General features: G+C 34.2%; 2 protein-coding genes across 2 annotated transcripts; both read left to right on the forward strand.

Annotated features, from left to right (window-relative positions):
* The first annotated feature begins 5,852 nt into the window (after nt 1–5,852).
* LOC139894638 (catalase-like) lies at nt 5,853–10,739 on the forward strand. The gene is made up of 6 exons (XM_071878041.1): nt 5,853–6,011; nt 8,746–8,842; nt 9,071–10,125; nt 10,272–10,361; nt 10,456–10,523; nt 10,607–10,739. Exons 1-6 carry the CDS (start codon nt 5,997–5,999, stop codon nt 10,722–10,724), a joined length of 1,443 nt encoding a protein of 480 aa, XP_071734142.1. The 5' UTR covers nt 5,853–5,996; the 3' UTR covers nt 10,725–10,739.
* Nucleotides 10,740–16,375: 5,636 nt separating this feature from the next.
* LOC139894639 (catalase-like) lies at nt 16,376–26,607 on the forward strand. The gene is made up of 8 exons (XM_071878042.1): nt 16,376–16,487; nt 17,260–17,356; nt 17,687–17,964; nt 18,328–19,104; nt 19,499–19,588; nt 20,157–20,224; nt 20,318–20,411; nt 26,334–26,607. Exons 1-8 carry the CDS (start codon nt 16,473–16,475, stop codon nt 26,391–26,393), a joined length of 1,479 nt encoding a protein of 492 aa, XP_071734143.1. The 5' UTR covers nt 16,376–16,472; the 3' UTR covers nt 26,394–26,607.
* Nucleotides 26,608–27,102: the final 495 nt, after the last annotated feature.

The raw sequence follows: 27,102 nt of genomic DNA on the forward strand, positions 1-27,102 counted from the left end.
TAGAGTCGTATTTTTAAGATATCAGTAAAATCGAATCTATAATTAAAGCTTAAGATAATCCTAAAGTAAAGGAGTAGTGGTTTATTACCTAATTTTGGGTTTTCTAATTTATAAGATAAAATAAAGTAAATGCGATAAAATTTATAATTCAGATAAGGTTAAAACAAGTGCATACTATGGTTTCGCCGATTACTTTGCCGAGATTATGGAATGTTGGCTCATGAATATGTAGTGACCTTGTATTCATTACACTGGTCCTAAACACCCCTGTCATAAGACATGTTACTGGGTAATGCGTTAGGCTTGAAGATTCTGAATAGACAACAACATCATTTACCCCCGACGCCCGTGCAGTCTGACTACAGGCATACACATTCAGACGGCTCATCCAATTGAGCGACTCGATTGGGTGACGTATTAACATTCCACAAAGGTCTAAACTTTCTTAAGCATGATAGAATACAGAGTTTGACATATCCGAGAGACGTAATGTGTTTCGATGCTTTCGTTAATGATTGGGTTTAGAAAGGTAGTTAGGCCCTTGAAAAGAGTTCAACCATAAAGAACACCATGGCCAAGTCAGGTTTAACTTCCATGAACACGTTCAGTTATCCTAACGGTCTAATCCTTTATGTGTTTAAACAAACAGTTCCTTAATTAACTAAGAATCCCTCAAGTGGGGTGCAATGCACCGCATTATGGTGAAGTGTACTAATCATCACTGACCGGGTTCCATGGCCTTACTTAGCAGAGGTACAACTTACAACAACTGTTGTGCTTCAACGTGCACGTACGAAGTTTATATGCTTGGTGAATACACTGGCATGGTCTAGAACTGACAATGTACTGGAAGTCTAGTTAGATGTTTCAATACTAAAGAGTCCTCAGTCAGAATCCAAGGCTCGGTGGACTTACTACAACCGATGTGCCTCGGTCAAACTTACGTTCTATCCGATAGACTTCTCTTACCAAGGGTGACACAGAAAGTGTACTCTGAATCGGGGTTCACGACTTCCCAATAATAACTACGTTCTATTAGTTGGAAAAGCGATTGAGTTTAAAGCATAATCAGAAAAAATCTCGACAACATACACAAACCATAATATTATTTCGGCATTATAACTGACTACATCATACCATACAATAAAGATAACTATTCGCTAATCATGGCAACACTATCACAAAGCATAATAATGAAAGACATTATATAAAGACAAAAGATAGAAGTACCAGTAGATTAAACGAGTTCCGAATACAAAAGTGACAACTTCAAACTCTAGACCGCTCCTAATACAATCTTCGGCGTTCTTCTCCAGGTACTAGGTTTCCCGCATGGAGTCGAAGACCTTGAAAGTATGACTAATATTGTACTAAGAGAGAGAAGGAAGTGAATTGAAGTATGTGTAAAAATGGATAACAAAGACCCTTTAAATAGACTTGAATTTAGCCTGCAGATGGCTAGCAAGCCGTATGGTAGGCCATTTTTGCAGGCCGTTTGAACTAGTCAGCCGTTTTACTTGGCCGTTTGCCTGGGCCGTATGACGGGCCGTTTTCCCTATAGGCAGGCCGTATGGCCTGCTTTGGTTTGCTAATTTCACTTGATCGCAACTTGATTTCCTTGGTCGTAGCTTGGTTTCTTGTCATTCACCGTTTTCGCTCTAAAATCTTCGTTTTAGCTTCGATTCTTTTTGCACAGTCTTCGTAATCACTTAACCTTCAATTTTAACTGACGAAGAGAGTATTTTGGAGATAAAGCTTGGAACTTTATTGTTTTTGGGCCTCAATACCGGGGTAAAAACGTGACTTTTTAGCCGATATCAATTCACTAGCTCATCTTGGAGCTATGATTAATTTAATTCCATACTCACTTTACCTCAAATTGAGGTTGAGTGAGTTATCACCGAAAAGGGTTTGGTGTTAGGATCGCGGACCAATCCTTAAGTTATCAGTTAGGCATCGCCGAGGATATACCAATCCAAGTTGGTACTCTAACATGTCCGGGTGATTATTGCGTTAGATATGAAAGAAGATGCTAGTGTACCGATTATTTTAGGTCGCCCATCTTTAGCAACTGCCATCGCCATTTTTGATGTTCAAGATGGTAAACTCATACTTAGGGATGGTGATAAATCGGTTACTTTTTTGAATAAGCAACCTAAATCCCTACCAGCCATGTCCATTAGTGATATTTGTAAGCTAGAGATTGAATCGTATAAGTGTGGGAGGAAAAAGGTAAGGAAAGTAGGTGATTCGGATGTTGTACTTGATCGGTCCATGAAAAAGCTTTACAAGAGGATTCATTCGAATTCTACGAGTGAGTATAGATTATGGGACCGGTTAGTGTCAAACTTTTCGAAGAAGGAGACGGTGAAGTTGAGAACGTTTGTTGAGATGACTAGAGAAATGGACGATTGATTGATGTCCAAGATTGGTGATAGTATTGATGGCTCCCATGGAAATATGATGGGTAGAGCCTTTCATCGGGGTATTAGTTGAGCACGAGATCGAGTCGAGTGCACGAACCGCTAATAAACATGCACATGTACGTCTGTAGAGTTTGTACATTTTCTTTCCGTTCTTTATTTTTTTCGTGTTTCATTATTTTATTTTTGTTTGAAAATTATAAAATCCGAAAATTTATAAAAACCTTAAAATAACATAAAATACAAAGAAAAAAGTGAAAAATATGTGTAAAATGTATAATTGCAATTGGGGATTTGCATTTGCAAGGGCAAAAAATATTTTGCATGTTTTTTTTTTTATGTTATTAATTGTCCCGGAGAAGTGTGACAAATGCATAAATGTTAAGAGATTGGCGTTCAGTTTGACGAGTACTTGTGGAAATGGCTTAATAAGATCGAGTATTTCTATCTTTCTTACACTTTTGTGCTCTCGAAATTATTGTTTTTGTCAGATTTCATGTAAGTGATGGCATTACATCACCTAATTTTACAAATTTTTTGAGTATTTTGTCGAATTGTTAAAAGTTTTCGCCACCTTACCCATAGGATGAGTCCACTCCATCCTTAGAAGAAGTAAAAGTCTTCCGACAAGACGCTTCTTTCCGACTTAGGTCAGAAGTCGACGTCCAAACCAACTGTAGAGTTGACGAAAAATCTTGAAAATTCAACTTTATCATCTGGAAATCCACATACGCCTCAACGTCATACAGGGACTGATTGTCATACTTATCTTTACCACAAGGAAGATCTGTCTCAAAGAATGGGGACACCATGATACTACTTAAGTAGATTAATCAGATCCCAAATGGATGATCTCCATAAAGATCAAACATCTATGTCTGGTCAGCATACATATGCCTTAACTGATAGAGGTGTACAAACTCATGGCTCCCCGATGATATTAAGTAATGGAGTGTCTTCCTAACCTACATTACATTCAATCAACATCATTAAGATGTTTGATTATGTGGGAAGTCTCGGCTTGAACAAGAACGATTGGAACTTTTGTTCTAGTCAACCAATCCCGATGAGGGTAAATCCGAAAAAGTCTTTTAGTGTAACAACTAGTGTAACAACTAGAGTAATGGCGATAGCTTCGACTTCCGAAGAAGTCTTCTAGTGTAACAACTAGAGTAATAGCGATAGCTTTGACTTCGCAGTCTATAACTTTTACTATGAGATCATCTACATTGGTGGATGACTCGTGTACATTTAGTCGAATCCCGACAAGGTTGACCACGAAAAACGTCTCTAGCGTAACAACTAAAGCGAAAGCGACAACTTTACCTCTGCATTAGGAAACTTTTGGTACCACCCGTTCGTGCAATATTGTTATTTTGGTGTTTGAAGATTGTTCGTGGAGATTATAATCGTTTGAAGTTCAATCAAGAAGATATCCACCCGATTGAAGATTTTTTTGATTATTTTTGAAGTTTAGTCTTGCTTGAGGACAGACAAGGTTCAAGTGTGGGGGAGTTTGATATTTCTTAATTTATACACACTTTTCGCCGCAATATCAGTTCCAAACTTCAAGGTTTCATGTAGATTTGAAGAGTTCTATCTCGCATTTTTTGTAAAAGTTTTGATTTATGTTCTAAAGTGCTTATTGGAGCTTTGTGTTAGATTTTAGCAAGTATTTTGGTATGAAAGATATTTAAATGAAGATTTCTAGTAAAAACAAACAAGAAAAGTTCCAACAGCAAGAGATGAGCAACATCAATTAAGGGATGTGCCGCATCGATGGGTATCAAGGTCATTAATTATTAACAAAAATTTGTCGATGCCCCGTATCGCTTCAGCACGCGCACCTCGATGCGACACATCTCTAGCGATGCGCAACGTCAACCCCTTTTCCAGCAAAAACTGACTTTTTCACCTATTTAAAGAAGGGAACTTGCTCATCACTCATATGCACTTTTCCAGAGCTAGGGTTACGAATTATTGGGGTTTAGGATGCCTTTTCAAGAATTTTTCAAGATTCCTTAATCAAGTTTGGAGCTTTATTCATTTTTTGCAATTGATACACTTCGTCTTCTTTAATTTTAGTGATAAAGTTATGAATTCGATATTTAAGTTTCAATTATTTTGTTGATTATTACTTGAACATGTTAGGTTAATTCTTTAGTGTGTTAACTTAGATGTGAAACTTACATTGATGGATTGTTCTTATTTTATTTTTATGAATTATAATGTTTGATTGATTGTTTTTTTTTTTATTGAGTTCAAGTGAAGAACCATTATATTGTTAATTTATTGCTCTAATTTAATTACATGATTTATTAAGTTATTAATGTGAGTTAATTAATGATATGCAAGTCATGCTTTAATACTTACGTGATTTATACAATTAGATGACTTTTAGTAAGTGATTGGGAATGGGAATTGAGTTTAATTGGTAATTGAATAGTTTTTAATTGACATAGTCGCGAAATACTATGAGTGATCATTCTGATTTAGGTTTTATGTGAGTTAAACTAAATTGAATCTCATTAAATTAATCGGGTATAGTATAGTTATTTAAAATAGATTTTACGTGAGTTTATCAACTTTAATTGATCAAGGTTTTGTGAACATCGACGGGTAGTCATAAGACTATATATTTATCAAATTGTTAATCAGTTTTTATTGAAAAGACAATCCACCTTTGTTTGTGAATCATTTAAGTGAACATCGTTTCCTCTCATTTGATTAATTCGTTTATTAGTTTACGTGTTTTATTGTAGTTTAATTAATTTCAAATCAAAACTCCCTCTTTTAATTAGGATAATTATTATTAGTTTTTAAAGTTTTAATACAACTGCTCTCTGTGAAACGAACTAGTCTTTTTACGTATTAATCGCTATGCTGTCGGGTTTAATTGTCTAAATGCGTTTTAATTTTTAACTATTTTGTCTAGTTATTTTATGTTACATTATGAACATATCAATAGCTGATTTAGACTCTATTGCGCAATAATAATTAAACTAAATATCAAATCATTGAGCAGATATAACCAACTAAATACTACGATCACAACTAATTACATTACAATAGTTCTATCGAACGAAACCAGTCAAACAAACACTTGAAACAGCAATCGAGATCCAATGTCCTAACAACATTAAGCCGACTTTTAACCATACCAAAAATCCAACAAGTTACGGTCAACTACCGCAATCCAAATTAAAAATTAAAAAAATAATAATAAAAGAAGAAAAAAAGTTTATTGAGTTATCAACTGTTCTTGAATTAACATGCACTAAAGTTGAACTGTTTGTTAACTTTTTTGTCAACCTGACATGATAAACTCTCTCACCCACTTCGACAATCAATAATCATAATAATCATGTACAATAATGCACGTCTATTATCTATCTATTACTGTATCTATTATTATCCATATTCAAAAAATCTATTTAAAATAATAATATTATATTCACCGAAAATAAGATATCTTGGTTATAAATAGGGTTCAAGCAGTGGCAGTAAAGAGCAAGCTGATCACAAAGCTTAAACCTCATCTCTCATCTTTCTTTGTTAGCTCCCATCAAGATCATGGATCCTTATAAGGTACTCATACAATTTGTCCTGTAATGTTTTTTTTTTTTTTTTGGATATTATTATGTTCTAAACAGAAACTTAAGTCTGAGCTACAGTATAAAGTATTAAGTATACAATTAAATATATTTAAATATAATTAATTTTTTTTTTATTGTGAGTATGATGATTCATCCCAAAGGTGAATCAAGTCCGATATAACTTTATATCATGTTTATGCTATAAATATAGACCAGCCTAACCTATTTGCATTGAATCAAGACTAAAAGTGGTTAGCTTCATATACATGATCAGTTAAGATCCTAGCTCAATGAGTGTCTCGCTTTATATGACAAAAATCCAATTTGTTAGGAGTATTTTGTTATAATTTGTACTAATATATACTGTTGCACGTGTTTATGATTGCCTGAGTTTCATATTTACAAACAACATAGATTAATAAATATATGCATACATGATACAGATATATAAGTCACACAAAAAACATCATATATGATACTCCGTACTATATTAGTTTGTATACTACTATTAGTTATTTAAATTATTAATATTGCTATTACTATATTACTATATTATTATATTATATATATTAATATTTAATATAATATTAATTTCACGTATATATATGGCTTCGTTTTTATTTTTACGTCAACCTAGTGGATCACTAGAAACATAAGATGAAATGGGAGAGGGTCCCAAATAGTCACGTGATAATGATCCAATTATGTCATATACATTAGTAAAAACTTGTTCTTTTTCGGATAATGTGAACATAAAAACCTTTATAGAAAAAGTTTGGTAATTTATCAGATCTAAAATAATAATTCCATTTTTAAAATACGTACTATTATTAGTGGCGGTACTTATTAGAACCCATAGGGGTATCTGTCCCATCTAGATTTTACGAAAAAAAAAAAAAAATTTACATTAAAAAAAAAATTTATAAAAAAATAAGGTTTTTTTTAGTGTTTATCTGAACATGAAATATTTATTAAATTTTTACACCGCCCCGTCTGTATTCAAGTTCAAATTCCGCCACTGCTATTATATACTATACTCCATACTATTCACCGAAATAAGATATATCTTGGTTATAAATAAGTTTCAAGTATACTCCATACTATTCACCGAAATAAGATATATCTTGGTTATAAATAAGTTTCAAGCAGTAGTAGTAAAGAGTGGTACAAGCTGATCACAAAGCTTAAACCTACTCTTTTTTTTTCTTTGCTGTCATAAAAAATCATGGATCCTTGCTAGGTACAACTTTATATTGCTATACAACTTGTTTAACGTACTCTTTAATTAATTATGGACAGAACTAATGCATTATATTTTACTCCGTACTTGATATTTATTCTAGGTTTCTTATGTAAAAGTAACAATAAATAAATTTAAAAAAAAAAAAAATGGTTATCTTATCTCGAAAAGCTTTCTTTAAACTTCGTTTATGATTACCTTATTTGTATTTGTATATCCTGCATGGTTACCTGAAACCTGATCAGTATTTTGTTATCGGTTCAATCTTTGTACTTCGTTTTATTTTCACAAAATAATACTTATTAATAATAATTAATATTTTATATATTATACTCCGTATTATTTAACAACAGAGGTTTGGTAGTTTATCAGATCTACAACTTTCTAAAAAAATTATTAAATAATATAAAACAGACAATAAAACTATGATATAAGTAAATAATAATAGAATGAAATCCATCCATCTTATATTTGTAATGAAGAAAAAAACAGTAGTAAATTGTAACGTTGAGGACAATAAAGAAAAAGGTGTAGTATATTAATTATCTGGTTAATGATATATAAACGGTAAATAAATTAAATATTACTCCCTAGTGGAGTAGTATTTTCTGAGACAAAAGGACTTTTATTTTTTTCTAACATAACTATAACAAAAAGGACTGAAGGACTGTCATTTTCATGCAAACAAAGTAAATTTACCCGAATCTAATCCACAAATAAAATTCATAATTTATTTTTATTATTGTTAGGGTCAAAAAAGGCAACAACTATTCTAGAGTTAAATTACATATATCTATATTCTTTCTATGTATAAAAAACAAAATATTAGATATCATTATTTATTTGAATACATACAAATTTTAATAAAGAAAACAGTGTCACCTTTATAGAAACATCTCCCCTGTGAACTCTTAATTCATCATTTCATTGCCTTTACTCTTCTGATTTTATTTATTTATTTTTTGTATTTTTTCTAACTAACTAAAATTTAGAGAACTAATATGTTTCCTTTAGAATTAAGATTCTTAGAAAGTTAGAATTGCTTGTTAAAATTGTTCATTTGTTTCTAGCTTATTAAATTTTGGTACTTAACAGTCTTAATACTAGTTAAGACTCAAGATGATCAAATAATTCTAGCTTAGTAAAGTTTAGTACTTTGAATTATTCAAAACTGTTTATTTCATTCACAAACAATTAACCGCTTAAGATAATCAATCCTAACCATCATATCGGGTCCGATAATGTGAACTATTAAAAAAAATTGGATGTTATTCGAGTAGCTGAACATTTTGGTCCCGTTGTGCAGGATGCGAAACTTATCCTGCCTCACCCGGATGTAATTTTCGAAAACGCTTAGCATATTTGTTACTACTACAATGATATATTTTTATGTTGAATACCATTATTATACAGTACTTAGTCATCAGTTATATATATTTGCTAATTATTATTCTTTTATATAATTTGACATAAATAAATGTTACAGCAACGCCCATCAAGTGCTTACAACACTCCATTCACAACTACAAATGCTGGTTTACCTGTTTACAACAATACTGCATCATTGACTGTTGGCAATAGAGGTACTTTATTATCAGATTTTATTATAAGTTACAAGGTTGTAAAAGTTGCTAGTCGATTAATCGACTAAGCGATTAATCGACTAAGCCAGAGACTATTCGGACTTTGGCCAATTTTGACTTTGGCTGTATTTGAGTTACTTTAACCCAATAAATCAAACCTTAATCTAATACATCCGAGTTCATATCCAAATTTGACCTACTAAATTGAACTTTTGACAACTTTGACAGGTCCAATTCTACTTGAGGACTATCACTTGGTTGAAAAACTTGCAAATTTTACGCGTGAGCGAATTCCCGAACGTATTGTTCACGCGCGAGGTGCGAGTGCTAAGGGTTTCTTTGAGGTCACACATGACATCACTCATCTCACTTGCGCCGATTTCCTTCGTGCGCCAGGTGTCCAAACTCCCACAATCGTTCGATTCTCAACTGTCATCCACGAACGTGGAAGCCCCGAAACGATCCGAGACCCTCGTGGTTTCGCAACAAAGTTTTACACTCGAGAGGGTAATTTCGATATTGTTGGAAACAATTTCCCTGTGTTTTTTACTCGTGATGCAATGGCGTTTCCCGAAGTGATTCATGCGTTTAAGCCCAACCCGAAATCGCATATCCAAGAAGACTGGAGAATTCTTGACTTTTTGTCACATCATCCCGAAAGCTTGAACACGATGACGTTTTGGCTCGATGATCTCGGTATCCCAACTGATTACCGACACATAGAAGGGTCGAGTGTTAACGCGTTGACTTTGGTCAACAAAGATGGTAAAGTTCACTATGTGAAATTCACATGGAAACCTACTTGTGGAGTCAAGTGTTTGACCGATGAAGAAGCGGTCAAAATCGGAGGAGCGAATCATAGTCACGCAACTCAAGATCTTTACGACTCGATTCAAGCTGGTAATTTTCCTGAATGGAAGCTGTTTATGCAAGTTATTGATCCGGATCATGAAGACCGTCTTGACTTTGACCCGCTTGATGGGACCATGGTTTGGCCCGAAGATATCTTACCGTTGCAGCCGGTTGGGCGTATGGTTTTGAATAAGAATATTGATAACTTCTTTAATGAGAATGAAATGTTGGCGTTTAACCCGGGCCTTGTTGTCCCTGGTATCTATTACTCGAATGATAAGATGCTCCAGGGTCGTATTTTCGCTTACTCTGATACTCAGAGGCACCGTTTGGGACCAAATTACCTGCAACTCCCAGTGAACGCACCTAAATGCGCTCATCGTAACAATCACTATGATGGAAGTATGAATTTCATGCACAGAGATGAGGAGGTATATTATTATTATAGTTTTATTATAAAGTATAACAGAAAGAAACATATTTAAAGTCAAACTTCAAAGTCAGGGGACAGTTATTTAGGACTATGTTATTAATAATAATATTTGATAAAAATTATTAATATATTGTTTTCTTTCAGGTTGATTACCATCCTTCGAGGTATGAGCGTACGCAGCACGCTCAGCAGTACCCGATCAATTCTAGACCAGTTACTGGAGTCCGTGATAGGGTTAGTTTTTGCCTCTTAACAAAAACAGTTAGTTGAGATCATAAATTTGTATGAATTATCATTTAAAAAAATGAATCTGTTTCGATTAATGCAGACTGTTATCCCAAAAGCAAATGATTTCAAGCAGCCAGGAGAAAGATTCAGATCATGGGACGCGGACAGGTACATGTTTCGCCCTGTTTGTGTTTTGTAATAGTTCAACATTTTATAAGTATCTTAGAATGTTTTATTTTTGTTCCATGTAGGCAAGAACGATTCATTATCCGAATGCTAAAGATGTTGTCTGACCCAAAAGTCACCCATGAGCTCCGTAGCATCTGGATCTCTTATTGGACCCAGGTTAGTTCATGTTTCCCTCTTTAAATTTGTACTAATTGGCTTTAATTTATATGTATTGTGAGCTTATTTTGATACAATTTGTACGACTTTGTTGCAGTGTGACTCGACTTTGGGCCAGAAGCTAGCATCACGTCTCAATGTTCGTCCCAACTACTGAACATAAAAGTCATGGGACGCGTATTTATATCGAGTATGGTCAACAAGCTAGTATAGTAAAGGTCCGTCTCTAAGTTTGTATCTTACGAGAATGATGTCAATGTTTCAGTCCTACCTTTTCGTTTGTTCTGTAATATTTTCGCGTACTTAAGGAACCTGTAACTTAAAATAAGGGCACACTCGATGTGCTAAGTTACTACGTTTCAGGTTCGGGTTTGTAAATAGAAAAGTCTAAACTTTGTGGCACACATATTTTATGTAAGTTTCTTTTTACATATGTATGTCTTATTTGTGTAATGATTCGAAGTGTTTGAGATTGGGTTGGGCTTGCTTCAGTAGCCCATGTTTAAGTGGGCTTGTATATATGGTTGTGTTTGTATTATTTTCAACCCATATGAGGTTTATATTGTTTGATTGTTAATGCGAATGATAAGCCCAATAGGCCTGAAAATCCTAATAGGTCATTGAAAAGCCTAATAACGTTATTCTCTAATGGGCCAAATGTGAAAGATGGGTCACAAGTGAAAAAAGTCCATAGGTGATAAAATTATATGTTGTAATAACTAATACTACGTATGATATATGAATATGATATGATGACAAATTGACAATACAACAAATCATCAACATCATCATCATGATAAGTAGGATACGAATGCATTCTAGAGTCATGATGTGAAACCAACTTAATTGTTGGAACAATATGAGAGTAAGTATCATCGTATCGTTTAACAGTTTATATAATCGTTTAACAGTTTATATAATATATAATATAATGATTACACTAAATATAAAGAAAGACGTCGATTTTGGTCTTGGTCCATTTGTCATGTCATTCGAGAGCTGAAGCTACATTATGCTCATTCACTGATCGTCTACATTAGACAACCTTACATTGGAATAACGAAGCTCGACAGCGTGTTGACTCAATCATGGTACATCTCTTTGAGAACAAGGTAACTAGCTCTTGAAAGATTTGTATATCCAATTTACTTGTTATATCGAATATGGTCACTTCAAATCTAATATGCTTTTTTGTGTTGTCTTGGACCCGTAACTGGCCCAAGATTGCAGATCTTATCAACAAAATCCATGCTTCAAAGATTGCATGTTTCATTTCCAGGCCCATGAACGAATTACAAACCAGGTAATATTATGACCCTTATCTATTATTTACTCTCTCGGTTAATTGCCTATGTCTAATATTTTTTTTACACCGTCTCAAATGAATAATAGGTACTCGTATAAGTTTTTATATTCTATAACCTTAATCCTTAATTATGCATGTAAAATAAACAGAAGTAAAAAGTAAATGACAAAAATGTGAAGTAATTAAAAAGTCAAAAAGTAAGTATAATAATAACATGTTTAAGCTACGTGTTTTTCTATATGTGAATAATTATGTGGGGGCGAAAGGAAGTATAAGTTGTAGTTGTTAGAGTATGACTTTACATTTGTAGTGGTTAGAGTATTTTAACGAAATACTCCCTATATTTTTAGTGGTTTCTAATAAATACGGAGTAAACAAAAACAAACAAAAAGAAAGCTGTTGTCGAGATTTAAAATTGGAAAAAATAGATGCTCCGTATATTATTTGTGGCTAAATTCAAATTAAAAATAACCTTATCAGAAAGCATATTCGAGACTCCGATCTGTGTTCACACGTTTCAAAGCATTTATGAATGCGTGTCAGGCTCTAAGAGGTCCAAGTCATCAAACCTGACACGAGTGGCTCTTTATAATTTTGATAAACTCCAAAGAGAGAGGATAAGGAAAGAAGAAACATGGGGTTCCAATTTATTTAGGTATAATTGTTTAAATGAACCTATAAATAAAAATAATAAAAAAAACCTATGAATATTAATTTAATTAATAATTATTTAAATGAACCTTTATGTTGATACTATTTTCTAAAAATGACCCTAACAATTTATAATTGTTTAATTGAACCTTTATGTCAATAACTATTATTACAAATTACCTCAACAGCTTATAATTGTTCAAATGAACCTTTATGTTAGCAACTATTTTTCAAATTGAACCTAACCCTTAAGTTTCTGTTTCTATATGCCTAACGTTTTAGATTGCTTTAGTCATAAAACCTCATTAGTGGAAGGGACGGATCTATGAAGGGGCAGGGTGGGGCGCCCACCCCCAGTGTGTTTGTAATTTTTTTGTGCAAATTTTTTCGGTTTTTCGATTTGTTCCTGGTAGAATTTTTTTTATTTTGTCTCAAAACCTCCATATTTTGCTCCAAAATCTTCGTATTTTGCACAAAAGCCTCCAAATTTTGCTCAAAAAACTTTCATATTATGCCCAAAAAATCCTTACGTTTTAAAAAAAATTTCGCCCCCCGGTGAAAAAATTTCCTAGCCCCCCTACTGATTAGTGGCGTTGTGACTTTATGATAATAACACATCAGATCAGAACGCAACGTTACAAGTGCTTTAGCGATATTTGAATATTAAATCCTCTAAAAATGTATGTATTATACTCCCATTTATCATACTTCTTGAGATACACGTTTAGCTTCAAAGTACAAAAATAGCTTCAATGAGGGTCGTCGTGAAAATATGGTGAACCTTGGGGTCTACTTTGTATATTTTGCTATTATATTTTGTGTTAATTACTACTCCGTACTAAAAAGGTATGTTATTTTTGTGGATATACTATAAAGATGTAGGACTGACGAGGACGTAAAAACAAGGCGTTTCGTTCTAAAATATCGGCGGTTTTATATCTGCTGAAAAAAACGTGTGATTATGTTTATTACCGATTCAAGTCAAAGTGTCTTCGCCCTTGTCTCATCTTTTTATACGTGGTCACAAAGGAGTCGCACATAAAACTAATTCTAATTTTCTAATTGCTCCATATAACAAAATACGTTATAGATGTTACTACGTAATTTGAGACTTTAAGTCTACACTATCATATTACCAGGTACGGAACTCGCCACAACTCATAATAAAATACACTTAAATATTGGAGTATATTTTTTGAATTTATTAACTATTTATTGACAAAGTTTGATTAAAATCGTTAGCCAAATATTCCTTACAATTTTCTTTAACAACTATATTTGAAGTTCATAAAAAGTGAGCTGAGTCAAGTTCGAGCTTGATTAGACTCGAGTTTAACTCGAGCGCGAGACTTTCATAATTTAAAAATCTTAAGGTCATTTTATTTCGAGCTCACTATATTAACCTTGAGTCCTTGAGCTTACCTCGATTTATATTGTACAAATTAAAAATTCGATTCGAGCTCTACTCATTTATACATTGTATTTGGTGTTTATTATTATTATTATTATTATATTCTATATTATATATTCTATATTCTATATTCTATATTCTATATTTTAGTTATAAATACATATTGAGTTTTTATAATATACCTGCAGATATTAAGATTTAGTATCATATTTTGTATTAAATATAAATATAATAGGTAAAGTTAAGTTATAATTATGATATATATTTATTTATGTCCATGAAGTTGTTCGAGTTTAATATAAGAAGCTCGAACTTCTTAATTAAACGATTTTAAAATTATGTTCAAACTCGAACTCCGCTCAAATTGAATTGTTAACAAGTGAAGAGTAGCTTGCCTCCTCATTTACCTATCTTTTTACACTAACATAACTTAGGCGTTGGAAAATAAGCTAGAAGCCTTTGAAATGTAAAATTACATTCTTACCCCTTGTATCTTTATATACTAACAACCTATACTTCGTAGGACACAGTAAGACTTACGATGTATTTGGCGAAAGTAAATGAGGTTGAAACTTGTAGTTGAAATTGGAGCCGATAAATTGAGCAAATTTTTAAAGTAAGAAGGTAGGGCTTAGTTACAAGTTTGCAGTAAAGTAGTTGAAACTTATAACTTTAAACTTACAAGAGCACAATAATATATATAATTATGATAGTTAATTATGTTAAGGGTAATTATATAAGTTCATATTTTATAAGTTTTGAACTTATTTTATAAGTCACTTCAACTATCATATTATTTTAGAGTCTAAGTCTATTAACCCTTCATCTAAAACTTAAAAATTATGAACAGTGAAGTTTTCGAGCAATCTTCAACATTGTGGCAAGTCATAGAATGGGTGTGATGTTTATATCATTTAGCGTCACAAGAACCTTACTCTATTCCAAAAGAAAAAGGGTAACTGTCCTATAGCACTAAAAGAAATCCAAATCAACTCATTCGAATGGATTACAAAGCGTTAAAAAAAGATTAAGCTGGATTGGAATCATTGGCTTATTAATCCAAGTTCTTTCGAAGATCACAATTATTTATCCTGTTGCATAAAAGTGATGTTCTTTTAATTCTTCGCTCAATAGCTCTTGCACTGCTAGATCTATGAAGATTTCGATAGTTATATGTTGTGTCTATATGGCTGCATGCCCTCACATGCATGCTATAGTTTGTTTCTTTTAAGTTTTAATAACAAAATATATTTCGCCTTGAAAAACAAATAAATCAACACAAAAGTTTTCATTCTATCTATAAGAAACCCTTATTATTTATGAATAATGAAATTTTCAACTTTTATAAATCAACACAAAAAAATTCATTATATGTATCTATAACATAAAAATCGAGTTTTACCTAATGACCCTCTAATCGATCTAGAACATAAAAATTGTTCGTTTCAAAAGTTACCATAATCTTATCACGCAAACACGGTAAAATTCTTATTTTAGAAGTTTTTCGACAATTCAACCGGGTGTGTTTAGCGCAACAGCTTATTGAAGCTTATGAGAGCTTATAGAAGCTTGAGCTTATGATTTTAATAAGCTACAACTAATAAACTTCGTTTGGTAGACATAAAAAGTATGACTTATGAAAATCATAAGCTCTTAAAAATAAACTATTTATAGTAGCTTATAAAAAAAATATAGTTTATCAAATTGAAAAATACACTCCAGCTAATTTATCAAAGATTTATTAAAAATTATAAGCTCCAGCTATAGCTTCAAAAATAAGTTTCAGCTCCAACTCTAGTGCATTAGAAACACCAGCTCCGATTAGTTTCATCCAAACACACCCCTAAATCGGACATACCAAAATATCTATACTTCCAGTGGTCCAGCGGTTGGTGGCCTGCCTCCTTTAAGGGAGGTCAGGAGTTCGACCACTGTTGACTACATATTAAAAACACAATTTTATCTCTGCCATGAAATATCCACTCATGACACATTTTCCATATCGTTTGGGAGGGTAAAGGAGAGGGGGTTTTACTTGGCCGTGCCCTTGGATCGGTTTCAAGCTTTCCTCCCGGACAGTGATGGAGGCGGAGTTATTATCGCTGCATCGGCATAGTCAAAACGGGAGATGATCGCAACGGGTGATTTAGTCCCTCTCCAGTAATCCCTGTCAAAAAAAAAAAAAAAAAAAAAAAATTCTATACTTTCAGTTTCTCGTGATATATTGATCTCATACTTGCATAGTTGCATACGCGAGAAATTGAGTATAGAAATGGGAAAGAAATAAATATATATGTTGTAAATAATTAAGGCCCAAAAGAGGTTGTATATAATAATCTCACTCAGCATATTCAGAAAATCGTTCTCTAGAAATCAATTTCAGAATTTACTTACTTTCATATTCATGGATCCTTACAAGGTATAATAATATAATATATGCTTTAATTCAACTCTTCAATTTTATTTTATGAAAATTATATGAAGATCATATATACTTAACTATTGATATTGACTATTTGAAGATCTTTTTGTTGCTGTTTGATTCAATTTGATTCAAGTAGTTGTATATTATATATGAATCGTATGTTTATCTTGTAATATTCATGCAATTTTTATTTATATTGGCTGATTGATTGATCTTAGTTACTTGTATTCAGTTAATTGTATGCCTGAAGTTTTTTGTTGAATTGGGGGTTACTTTTGCCCTAATTATTAGATTGATTTTTAAGTCTAGTGATTTTATTCGATACATACATGCTTTCAACAGTGTTTTCATAATACTGAAACAGGAACTTTTTTTGCTGATAAATTTTTTAATATGATATGAAGTCAGAGGGAATTTGATTATCTTTTTGAATTTATTGAGTTATATGTAGTTGATATAATACTATTCTGCTACTCATACTAAATCTCATGTTAATAAAAGCATGTATTTTTAGAATTCTATGTGATCTTCTTGTGAAGAGTAAAGGTCTGTGCCTCTAAGTTAATGATAACTTGATTTACCTTAAAAAATATTGTAACTTAAGATATAATGATTTGGCTGTATTTTATTAACTTAACTCTTAACATAATTGTAAGTGTTGAAAACGGGTTCTTTATTAGGGATCAACTTATATATTTTGGTGATAGACATGCTTGTATGAAATAGTGATGTTAACTAATGGATTTTACTTTTTTATCTCTTGCAGTACCGTCCTTCAAGTGCTTACAATGCTCCATTCTGGACTACGAATTCTGGTGCTCCGGTTTACAACAACAACAACTCGTTAACAGTTGGCACAAGAGGTATCTAAAATTGTTCTTTTTTTCAGTTTTTCATAGATGTTGGGATATCTTGATACACTGTATCGCGTAATGCTATACTGAAGGTGTTTATTTGAACCTGTGTTATACATAGGCACCAGATGTATCTAAAATTATTTTAACCCTACTGTCATATTGTTATATTTTCGGTATAGAATGACATTTGAGAACTTGTGATATCTCACATCAACCAAATGTGTGGTTGTACTACATCTCTGTGAATACAGGCTTGCATTTGTTAATTACAGTAATATACTAATGAAATATATTGCATGAAAATTCGCTATTCATGATTTATTTTCTACATAATAGGCCCAATCCTTCTTGAGGACTACCATTTGGTGGAGAAGCTAGCTAACTTCGATCGTGAACGTATTCCCGAACGCGTTGTCCATGCCAGGGGTGCTAGTGCAAAGGGTTTCTTCGAGGTCACACATGACATTTCTGGTCTCACGTGTGCTGATTTTCTTCGTGCCCCTGGTGTCCAAACTCCCGTTATCGTTCGTTTCTCTACTGTCATCCATGAACGTGGTAGCCCTGAAACTCTCAGAGACCCTCGAGGTTTTGCAGTCAAGTTTTATACCAGAGAGGTGAGAATTATCCTATCCTATATTGTAAAAGTTGAGTCATTTTTAGTCAGTGTTGCAGAACTCGGAATTACTCGGCAAGTACTCGGTTTTTGCAAACTTGACAAGTTTCGGTCAAACTCGGCCAAAACTCATGATTACTCTGACAATCGTCAAAGCTCGGGATTACTCGGAAAATCAGTCATAATTGGTTAAAATTCCGTCATAGTCAAACTTGGTCAACATCCGGGAACTCCTGGAGTTGCTGAGTACTCCCTAAAAAGTTCTGACTGAGCCCCGAGTAGCGATTTTGTCAACCTTGTTTTTTAGTTCACTCATGCAGTCGTGCTCATTTTCTAATGTGCTTATCATCTTTTACGCTTTCAGGGTAACTTCGATTTGGTTGGAAACAATTTCCCCGTGTTCTTCGTTCGTGACGGGATGAAATTTCCCGACATGGTTCATGCTCTGAAACCGAACCCGAAGTCACACATCCAAGAGGACTGGAGAATTCTCGACTTTTTCTCGCACCATCCCGAAAGCTTGCACATGTTCACGTTTCTCCAAGATGACATCGGTATACCGCAAGATTACCGACACATGGAAGGTTCCGGAGTCAACACCTACACTCTAATTAACAAAGCCGGCAAAGCGTATTACGTTAAATTCCACTGGAAACCGACTTGTGGCGTTAAAAGTTTGTTGGAGGATGAAGCCATTAAAATTGGAGGAGCTAATCATAGCCATGCAACACAGGACCTGTACGATTCGATTATGGCAGGGAACTATCCAGAATGGAAGCTTTTTATTCAGACCATTGACCCTGATCATGAGGATCGGTTTGACTTTGACCCGCTTGATGTAACCAAGACCTGGCCTGAGGATATTGTACCGTTGCAGCCTGTTGGTCGTATGGTTTTGAACAAGAATATTGATAACTTTTTTGCTGAGAATGAACAGCTTGCATTCTGCCCTGCAATTATTGTACCTGGAGTTTACTATTCTGATGATAAGCTGCTTCAAACTCGTATTTTCTCGTATGCTGACACGCAAAGGCACCGTCTTGGTCCAAACTATTTGCAGCTTCCTGCTAATGCTCCTAAGTGTGCTCATCACAATAATCACCATGAAGGGTTCATGAATTTCATGCACAGAGATGAAGAGGTATGTGTCATATGTATACTCTCGTTTGTGTGCCTCTTAATTGAATCGTTTAGCATTTAGTGCGTTTGTTATTGACATCTGAATGACAGATTTTGTCGAACCGTTCAACAATATGTACTGAACCATTCCGAATTAAAATACTCTCTTAACCATTATGCTCCTTAAATTATATCCAAAGCACTTGTTGAACAATTTTGTCTTTTTACTTGTTCATTTAAAAAGTTAATACATTAATTTCACATCATTCAAATTTTGAACTGAACCTTTGAACCATTCGACGCTTAATGATCTTGGTTTATCAAACACACTCTTGGTCTCTTTTCTATCTAAACAGGAATATAATTTATCGAGTGCTATTTTTTTCGTCTTGATTTTGTGTTATCTTGATTTGCAGATCAACTACTTCCCTTCAAGACACGATCCTGCTCGTCATGCTGAGATGTACCCTATTCCTCCTGTTAGATTGTCAGGAAAGCGTGATAAGGTCAGCTCATTTATTTTCTTTTTCTTAAACTATTTTTGAACATGCTATCTAAAAAAAGTCGTATAATAGCAATAAGAACATAAAAACAATATAGTTATCAGTGTAATGCAACTTTCTACAAATCTTTTTAACTTAATGATCTGAGCATATCGCACTGCTTCTTTTTAAACGAAATAATATCTTTCAGTTGTAGGAAACTATTGACAGTTGGCTAACTGATGATTGTTTTAGAGCAAATAGAAAGAGATTCCTTATACTTATATTTCTTACACAATGTATATGTATTATTGGTTGATCTTATAGTATGATAACCTACCAAAGAGTCAATGGCTTGACGGTATCGAGGTCACCCTTACAACCTTGAGGTTGAGGGTTCGAGTCCTGCTTAGGACAATTCGTGGTGTATATATTCGAGTTAGATTTAGGTTGGTGTGTGAGTTTGCCTTTCAAAAAAAAAAAATATAGTATGATAACCTAATTTGTGTTGTGTTACATTATTCTTACTTTGATAAACGTTTGCTCTGAAAATTTCTAAATGTTGAAAGTTATAATGTGTTGTGTGTTGCAGGCTGTGATTGAGAAAGAGAACAACTTTAAGCAGCCAGGAGAGAGATACAGATCCTTTTCTCCAGACAGGTACCCTGTGTTACCCTTATTTTCCGTATGAACTTTTTAAAACTAAACGTATGCATCGTCTCACATTGTTTATGATTTATTTTTTATGTACAGACAAGAACGATTCATCACCAGGATTGTTGGTGCTCTGTCTGATCCACGTGTCACTCACGAGGTCCGGACAATTTGGATTTCATACTGGTCACAGGTTCGACTTCCTTTCTTTACTTAAACATTGCACCAAAAGGTGTTGGATGATGATAACATGCAAATAAACTATCTAAGTGTTGTAAAAAGAATAACCAAACATAGGATTATAGGAATTAGGTGTTACTGTATACAATTTGCTTATGTTTGTGGTCATTGTTAAGATGTTCATTACATAAAAATGACACTATCTATGAATTTGTAGGATAAACTAAGAAACCTGATACAACTAAGAAACCAAACAACATTAACAAGTAAAAAGTTGGATGGAATTAAAGATAAGAAGGCCTATTTTTCCTGATGATCCTAACTCTTATGAGTTAATTAAATATAGAAAATGCAATATACTGTTCTCATTATTCATGAGAGAGGTTTTCAGTAGGGTTTGCAAAATGGGGTTGAATAGCGCCTCAAAATGAATTTGGATCTGAACGGGTAAATTTGTTACTGAGTAGAAATGGTGAGTGTCAATTTCCACTATCTTTACAGAATCGTAAACTTCCTTGTAAATATATAAATTAAACAACACAGGTCTTAAATTGATTATGAGGTTCTAAGCATTTAGAAATACAATTTAGGCAACTTTCACTCGTTCACCTGTTTCTATCTACCCAATGACTTGTTAGAGGTTTAAGTTAACACCAAATGGGAGATTATTGATTCATTTGTTAAAGTTGTCGCTTTAGTTATCAGTTAACAATAATGGTCTGTTCAAAGTAGGAATATAATTGTAATTGTATTTTCTTGAATATTCAGTTTTTTGTTACATTTAGATGGAAGACTTCTTATACAAAAGAAGCTAAACGGCTATATGCCTAAATCACGGAAGAAGTATTCTACTTTTTGGAAAGTAAAAAAAAAGCTGCTTTTGGATGTTAATGGGACATGATGAGTTGTAAACTCTGATCCCTAAAAGTAATTTTAATTTCTAACACTCCCTCGCAAGTTGAATAGTGGGGTTTCCGATGTTCAACTTGGAGAGTATTTCTCTAAAAAGTCTTCCGTTGACTGACTTGGTTAAGATATCTGCTAGTTGGTCTTCTGATCGGACGTGAGGTAAAGATATGATCTCGGCTTCTAATTTTTCCTTAATGAAGTGTCTGTCAATTTCTATATGTTTGGTTCGATCGTGTTGAACTGGATTTTCTGAAATCGCAATTGCTGCTTCGTTGTCACACATGATTTTGATCGAAGTATTAGGAGGAAAACCAATTTCTGTCAAAAGTTTCTTGATCCATAAGGCCTCGGTTACACCTCGTGAAATCCCCCGAAATTCAGCTTCAGCACTAGATAGGGCGACAACCTTTTGTTTCTTGCTTCTCCAAGTAACCAAATTTCCTCCAACAAAGGCAAAGTATCCGGATGTTGATTTTCTATCTCCCTTTTCTCCTCCGTAACCCGAATCGGTGAATATTTGTGTTTCTAGATGATTATTTTTCTTGAACAGGACTCCATCTTCTGCAGTGCCTTTTAGATACTTGATAATCCTCCATACTGCATCCATGTGGTGTTGTTGGGGTTGATGCATGAATTGACTAACAACTCCAACAGCATGTGATATATCTGGACGAGTGTGAGCTAGATAGATAAGTTTTCCCACGATCCTTTGATATTGACTTCGATCCGCTGCTTTGGCATCATCTTCTATATATAACCTTAGGTTTGGAATCATAGGAGTATCTGCGGGTTTGCAGTTGACCATTCCTGTTTCAGCAAGAAGGTCAAGTATATATTTCTTTTGACATATAAAAATCTCTCTTTTTGAACGTAAAACTTCGATTCCTAGAAAGTATTTAAGACCTCCTAGATCTTTCATTTCAAATTCTTTAAAAAGGTTAATTTTTAAGTTTGTAATTTCCTCTTGATCATTTCCTGTGATAATCATGTCGTCAACATAAATAATGAGACATGTGATAAGGTTCCCTCTTTTTTTTAAAAATAAAGTATGGTCGGAATTACTTTGTTTAAAACCATAATTTTTCATAGCAATAGTAAAACGCCCAAACCAAGCCCGAGGGGATTGTTTTAAACCATAAAGAGATTTTTTAAGATGACAAACTTCCCTTTCTTTGAATTCTGATGTGAAACCGGGAGGACCTTCCATATAGACTTCTTCTTTGAGTTCTCCATGTAGGAAGGCATTTTTAACATCAAATTGGTGGAGTGGCCAGTCTTTGTTTGCGGCAACGGAGAAAAGGATTCTAATAGTGTCAATTTTTGCAACTGGTGAGAGAGTTTCTGAGTAATCAACGCCATAGGTTTGAGTGTACCCTTTGGCAACAAGCCGCGCTTTATATCTTTCGATGGATCCATCGGCTTTGTGTTTGATTGTGAATACCCATCGACATCCTACCGGTTTCTTTGATTCTGGAAGGACACATTTTACCCAAGTATTATTTACCTTGAGAGCCTCCATTTCATCTTCCATTGCTTTCCTCCAGTATGTTGATTTTAGAGCTTGTTCAACCGTTGCTGGGATTTCTTCAGAGTATAATGCGGAAGTGAACTTTGTTGCTTCTTTTGATAAATTTCCTCTAGCAATATTTGCCATTGGATATCTTGATTTTGAGACTGTTCTCTCAGGAGAGTATCTTCTGGGAGGAATCCCTCGGTTGATTCTTGGAGGAAGAACATATTGTTCCCGTTCTTGCTGTTGTGTTTCATTTTGTTGTGGTGTTTCGTTTTCAGGATATACTTGATCGCTATTTTCCTGTAAAATCTCTTCTAAATCCTCATGATTAGTTATATCAGGAGATTCGGTATTTACCTCTGTATGGTTGGGAAGATTATTAACCGTAGTACTGACTGGAGGAGGACTTTGTGGAGTGGTATGATGAGTCACTTCTTCAGATGATGGAATATCTAGCCAACTCACTGCGTCACCAGAGTCTGTCTCCCCCTGACTTGTGTGTTGGGTATAGAAGTATTCAGTCTCCAAAAAATCACAGTTCATTGTAGTGTACATGTGTTTCCTTTTTGGACTATAGCATCTATACCCCTTTTGATTTACCCCGTATCCCACAAATACACATTTTTCAGCACACGCATCTAATTTGGTTCGTTCTATTTTAGGAATGTGAACAAAAACCGTGCACCCAAATATTCGAGGTCTTAGGGTGAGATTAGATGGGGGTTTATAAAATTTAGTTAAGGTTTCAAGAGGGTTCTTAAGTTCTAAAGCTCTAGTTGGTAGTCTATTTACAAGATAGGTTGCGGTGGCAAGAGCTTCAGGCCAAAAAGACCTTGGAACATTAGATTCAATCATTAAAGCACGGGTTATTTCTAATAAAATACGATTTTTCCTTTCAGCTACCCCGTTTTGTTGAGGTGTGTGTGGACACGTAGTTTGATGAATAATACCCCTTTCTTCACAAAAAAGTTTCATTTGACTGTTGACAAATTCACCACCATTATCGGATCTTAAAACCTGTATTTTACTTTGGAATTGTGTTTGAACCATGTTGGAAAAAGTAGTAAATTTATCAAACACCTCGGATTTGTTAGTTAAAAAATATGTCCAAGTCATACGAGTACAGTCATCAATAAATAAAAGAAAATATCGAAAACTGTGCCCTCCATTAACCCTTGCGGGTCCCCATACATCGGAGTGAACTAAAGCAAAGGGACGTTCAGTCTTTGTATTACTAGTTTTAAACGACTTTTGATGGCTTTTGGCCAAAATACAAGTTTCACACTCAATACTATTATTTGAAGAAAATAAATTAGGAAATAAAATGTGCAAATATCCAGCAGACGGATGACCAAGACGTCTATGCCACAACCATGCTTGTCTATCGGGAGTCCCGTGAGCTAGCATGATCCTACCATCTTTAGTGACCTCATCCACATAATACAGACCATCCCGTTCAGTACCACGCCCAATTATCTCCCCCGTTCTGATGTCCTGTAAGATACAGAATGTAGGGTGTAATAAGACGGTACAATTAAGTTCTTTTGTCACGTGACTAACAGACAGTAATTTATGGGAGAGATCGGGAACATAAAGGCAGTTTTTTAAATTTAAATTTGGTGAGATTTCAACTGTTCCCCCGCCCTTGACTTGTATAATACCGCCATTAGCGGTTTTAATTTTGGTTTTGTTTGGTTTCGTATTTATAATAATATCATTTTTATTAAAAATCATAGTATCGGTGGCACCACAATCGATAATCCACTCATTACTTTTTGTTTTATTTGAAACAATGTTAATTGACGAAACGTTATTTTTAATTTTAAAATCTTTAGTTTTATTGAAAAAAGGTTTTATTTGTTTATTACCAACTATATTATTACAGGGACTATTTGTGTCAATAAATAAATTTGGGGAATTAAATTCGGTGGTGGGTGTTGAGTTCGTGACCGACACTCCTAACCCATCATACTCATCGACATATTTATCCCCACCCACTTTATTCAATTTGTTGGGTATGATTTTTAGGGATTTAATCCCTAATCCCAATCCCCTGTTACCTTCACCGGATGATGATGATGATGATGGTGGCTCGGCTGTGAATAAACCGAAACCACCTTGAGTGGTGGTGCCGGTTTCGTTATCCTCCTGTTTTCCCTTGGTTGTAGCCGTCGTTACCATCGAGGCTTTTCCCTTTCTGTGTCTATCAGCCCACCAATCGGGATATCCAATAACCTTGAAGCATTGTTCTCTGGTATGTCGTTTCATACCACACTTTGTACATTCAAGGTTGTCTTTATCTCGGGATGATGACGTGTAGTCTGACCGACGCTGATTTCTTGATAGCAAACCATGGCTGTCGAAATCCTTGGATTTTGATGCCGGTGCTACCAAGCCAGTGGCGATGCCGGATTGGGTAAGGACATCTGTTTTATTGTTAAATATATATTGGTGTGCATTTTCTTTTCGAATGGCAGCATAAGCCCCTTCGACAGTGGGTAAGGGATCGATTCTTAGTAGCTCACGTTTGATATTGTCATGTTTATAATCTAAAGCATTTAAGAATTGGAAAAGCTTTTGTTCTGACCTGATGTTCTTATATTTGACAATATCATTCGGATGTTCCATGGGATTTGGATCCCTTATTTCGATTTCACCCCAGATTCCTTGTAATTTCAACCACAGTTCTTCAGTTGATTTACCTTCTTGCCTGATATTGTTGGCTTTAACATGTAAATCAAAGGTTTGGAGTTTGTCTTTACCAGAACTGTAGGTTGTGATGAGGGCATTCCATAAGGTTTTTGCTGTTGGAAACTGGGTCAGATTGCTTGCAATTTGTGGCTCTATGTTTTGAATAATCCATGAAAATACCACCAAGTCTTCCTGGTTCCACTTCTGGTTGTTGGTTTCTGGTGGATCTTCGGTTAAATGATTGAGGAGGGCCTCGGATTTACCTCCGATGGCAACCTTGATCATACGAGACCATAATGAATAATTTGAGTTGTTAAGGGTAACACTGATTTTTAAAGAATCAGGATGCCTTTGTGATTGATTTTCATTGTTGGTTTGGAGAATTCTAGCCAATTGGCTAGTTAATTCTGTAATGAGTTGAGTTTGGCTGTCATGTTCTGCCATGATAACCACTCAAACGGAAAAAAAAGGCAAATGATTTAAATTGCTGTGATTGAATGATTTAGATCATCAACACAAGTTCTGATGCCATGTTCAAAGTAGGAATATAATTGTAATTGTATTTTCTTGAATATTCAGTTTTTTGTTACATTTAGATGGAAGACTTCTTATACAAAAGAAGCTAAACGGCTATATGCCTAAATCACGGAAGAAGTATTCTACTTTTTGAAAAGTAAAAAAAAAGCTGCTTTTGGATGTTAATGGGACATGATGAGTTGTAAACTCTGATCCCTAAAAGTAATTTTAATTTCTAACAAACTGATTGACTAATATAGGATTCATTCGATACAACTTACCAAAATACAATTTCTTTTGTTTCAGGCTGACAAGTCTCTTGGGCAGAAGATTGCTTCTCGCTTGAATGTGAAGCCAAGTTACTAAAAGGGGATAACTAAAGGGTGATATCAGAAGAACATGTTGGTTACAAAGCTATTGGTATGTCGTATACAAAGTAGTTTAGAGGAGTCGTTTGAGTCGATTGTGTTATCAAATGTTGTGTCAAAAATTCAGTGTCCTTTCTTTGATCGTTGTAATGGTGAATAACTTGAATGATCCTAAATATGATGTTTCTATCAAATAAAGTCGGTTAATATCACCATATCGTGTTGTGATGTTTTTTGCAGTCAGTTACCATTTAGTAATGATTACCATATGATTAAATACGAATGTACTTGCTTAAAAGCAACTATCCCCCTTCGGTCCTTCCCGTCTCATTTACTATCATCCACATGTTTGAAAATGTTGGCCAATTAATGTGATTCCTGTATGAATCTGGATTAGACACCTGAATCCATGTGATCTATTTGGATGATGTTCACTTGTGTAATTCGCTCGCTTTCATCTTATCGTTTTTAATGCACCTTTGCTTGATTATGTGGCCGGCAACCATACAGTGTGCACTTAAACCTTTGAAGTATGCTTGTTTGATTGGTGAAGTAAATTGATGAAATTTGACCTTGCCAACATCATGATTCTTGAATACGTAACGGTAATGGATTTGTCACTGCTTTAACAAACATTTAAGCGTGTCTAGCTTAGCTTATAGAAAAGTGGATTCAATATTTAGCTTATAAGTTTAAATAAGTGGTCG

Source organism: Rutidosis leptorrhynchoides, chromosome 2 (genome assembly GCF_046630445.1).
Source record: "Rutidosis leptorrhynchoides isolate AG116_Rl617_1_P2 chromosome 2, CSIRO_AGI_Rlap_v1, whole genome shotgun sequence".
Classification (NCBI taxonomy): domain Eukaryota; kingdom Viridiplantae; phylum Streptophyta; class Magnoliopsida; order Asterales; family Asteraceae; genus Rutidosis; species Rutidosis leptorrhynchoides.

What these genes read in the sequence shown, in the direction of transcription:
- LOC139894638 (XM_071878041.1), top strand. An exon ending in TCATGCACAGAGATGAGGAG is followed by an intron (nt 10,126 to 10,271) that starts GTATATTATTAT and finishes GTTTTCTTTCAG; the next exon opens with GTTGATTACCATCCTTCGAG. An exon ending in TTACTGGAGTCCGTGATAGG is followed by an intron (nt 10,362 to 10,455) that starts GTTAGTTTTTGC and finishes CGATTAATGCAG; the next exon opens with ACTGTTATCCCAAAAGCAAA.
- LOC139894639 (XM_071878042.1), top strand. An exon ending in TCAAGTTTTATACCAGAGAG is followed by an intron (nt 17,965 to 18,327) that starts GTGAGAATTATC and finishes TTACGCTTTCAG; the next exon opens with GGTAACTTCGATTTGGTTGG. An exon ending in GGATTTCATACTGGTCACAG is followed by an intron (nt 20,412 to 26,333) that starts GTTCGACTTCCT and finishes CTTTTGTTTCAG; the next exon opens with GCTGACAAGTCTCTTGGGCA.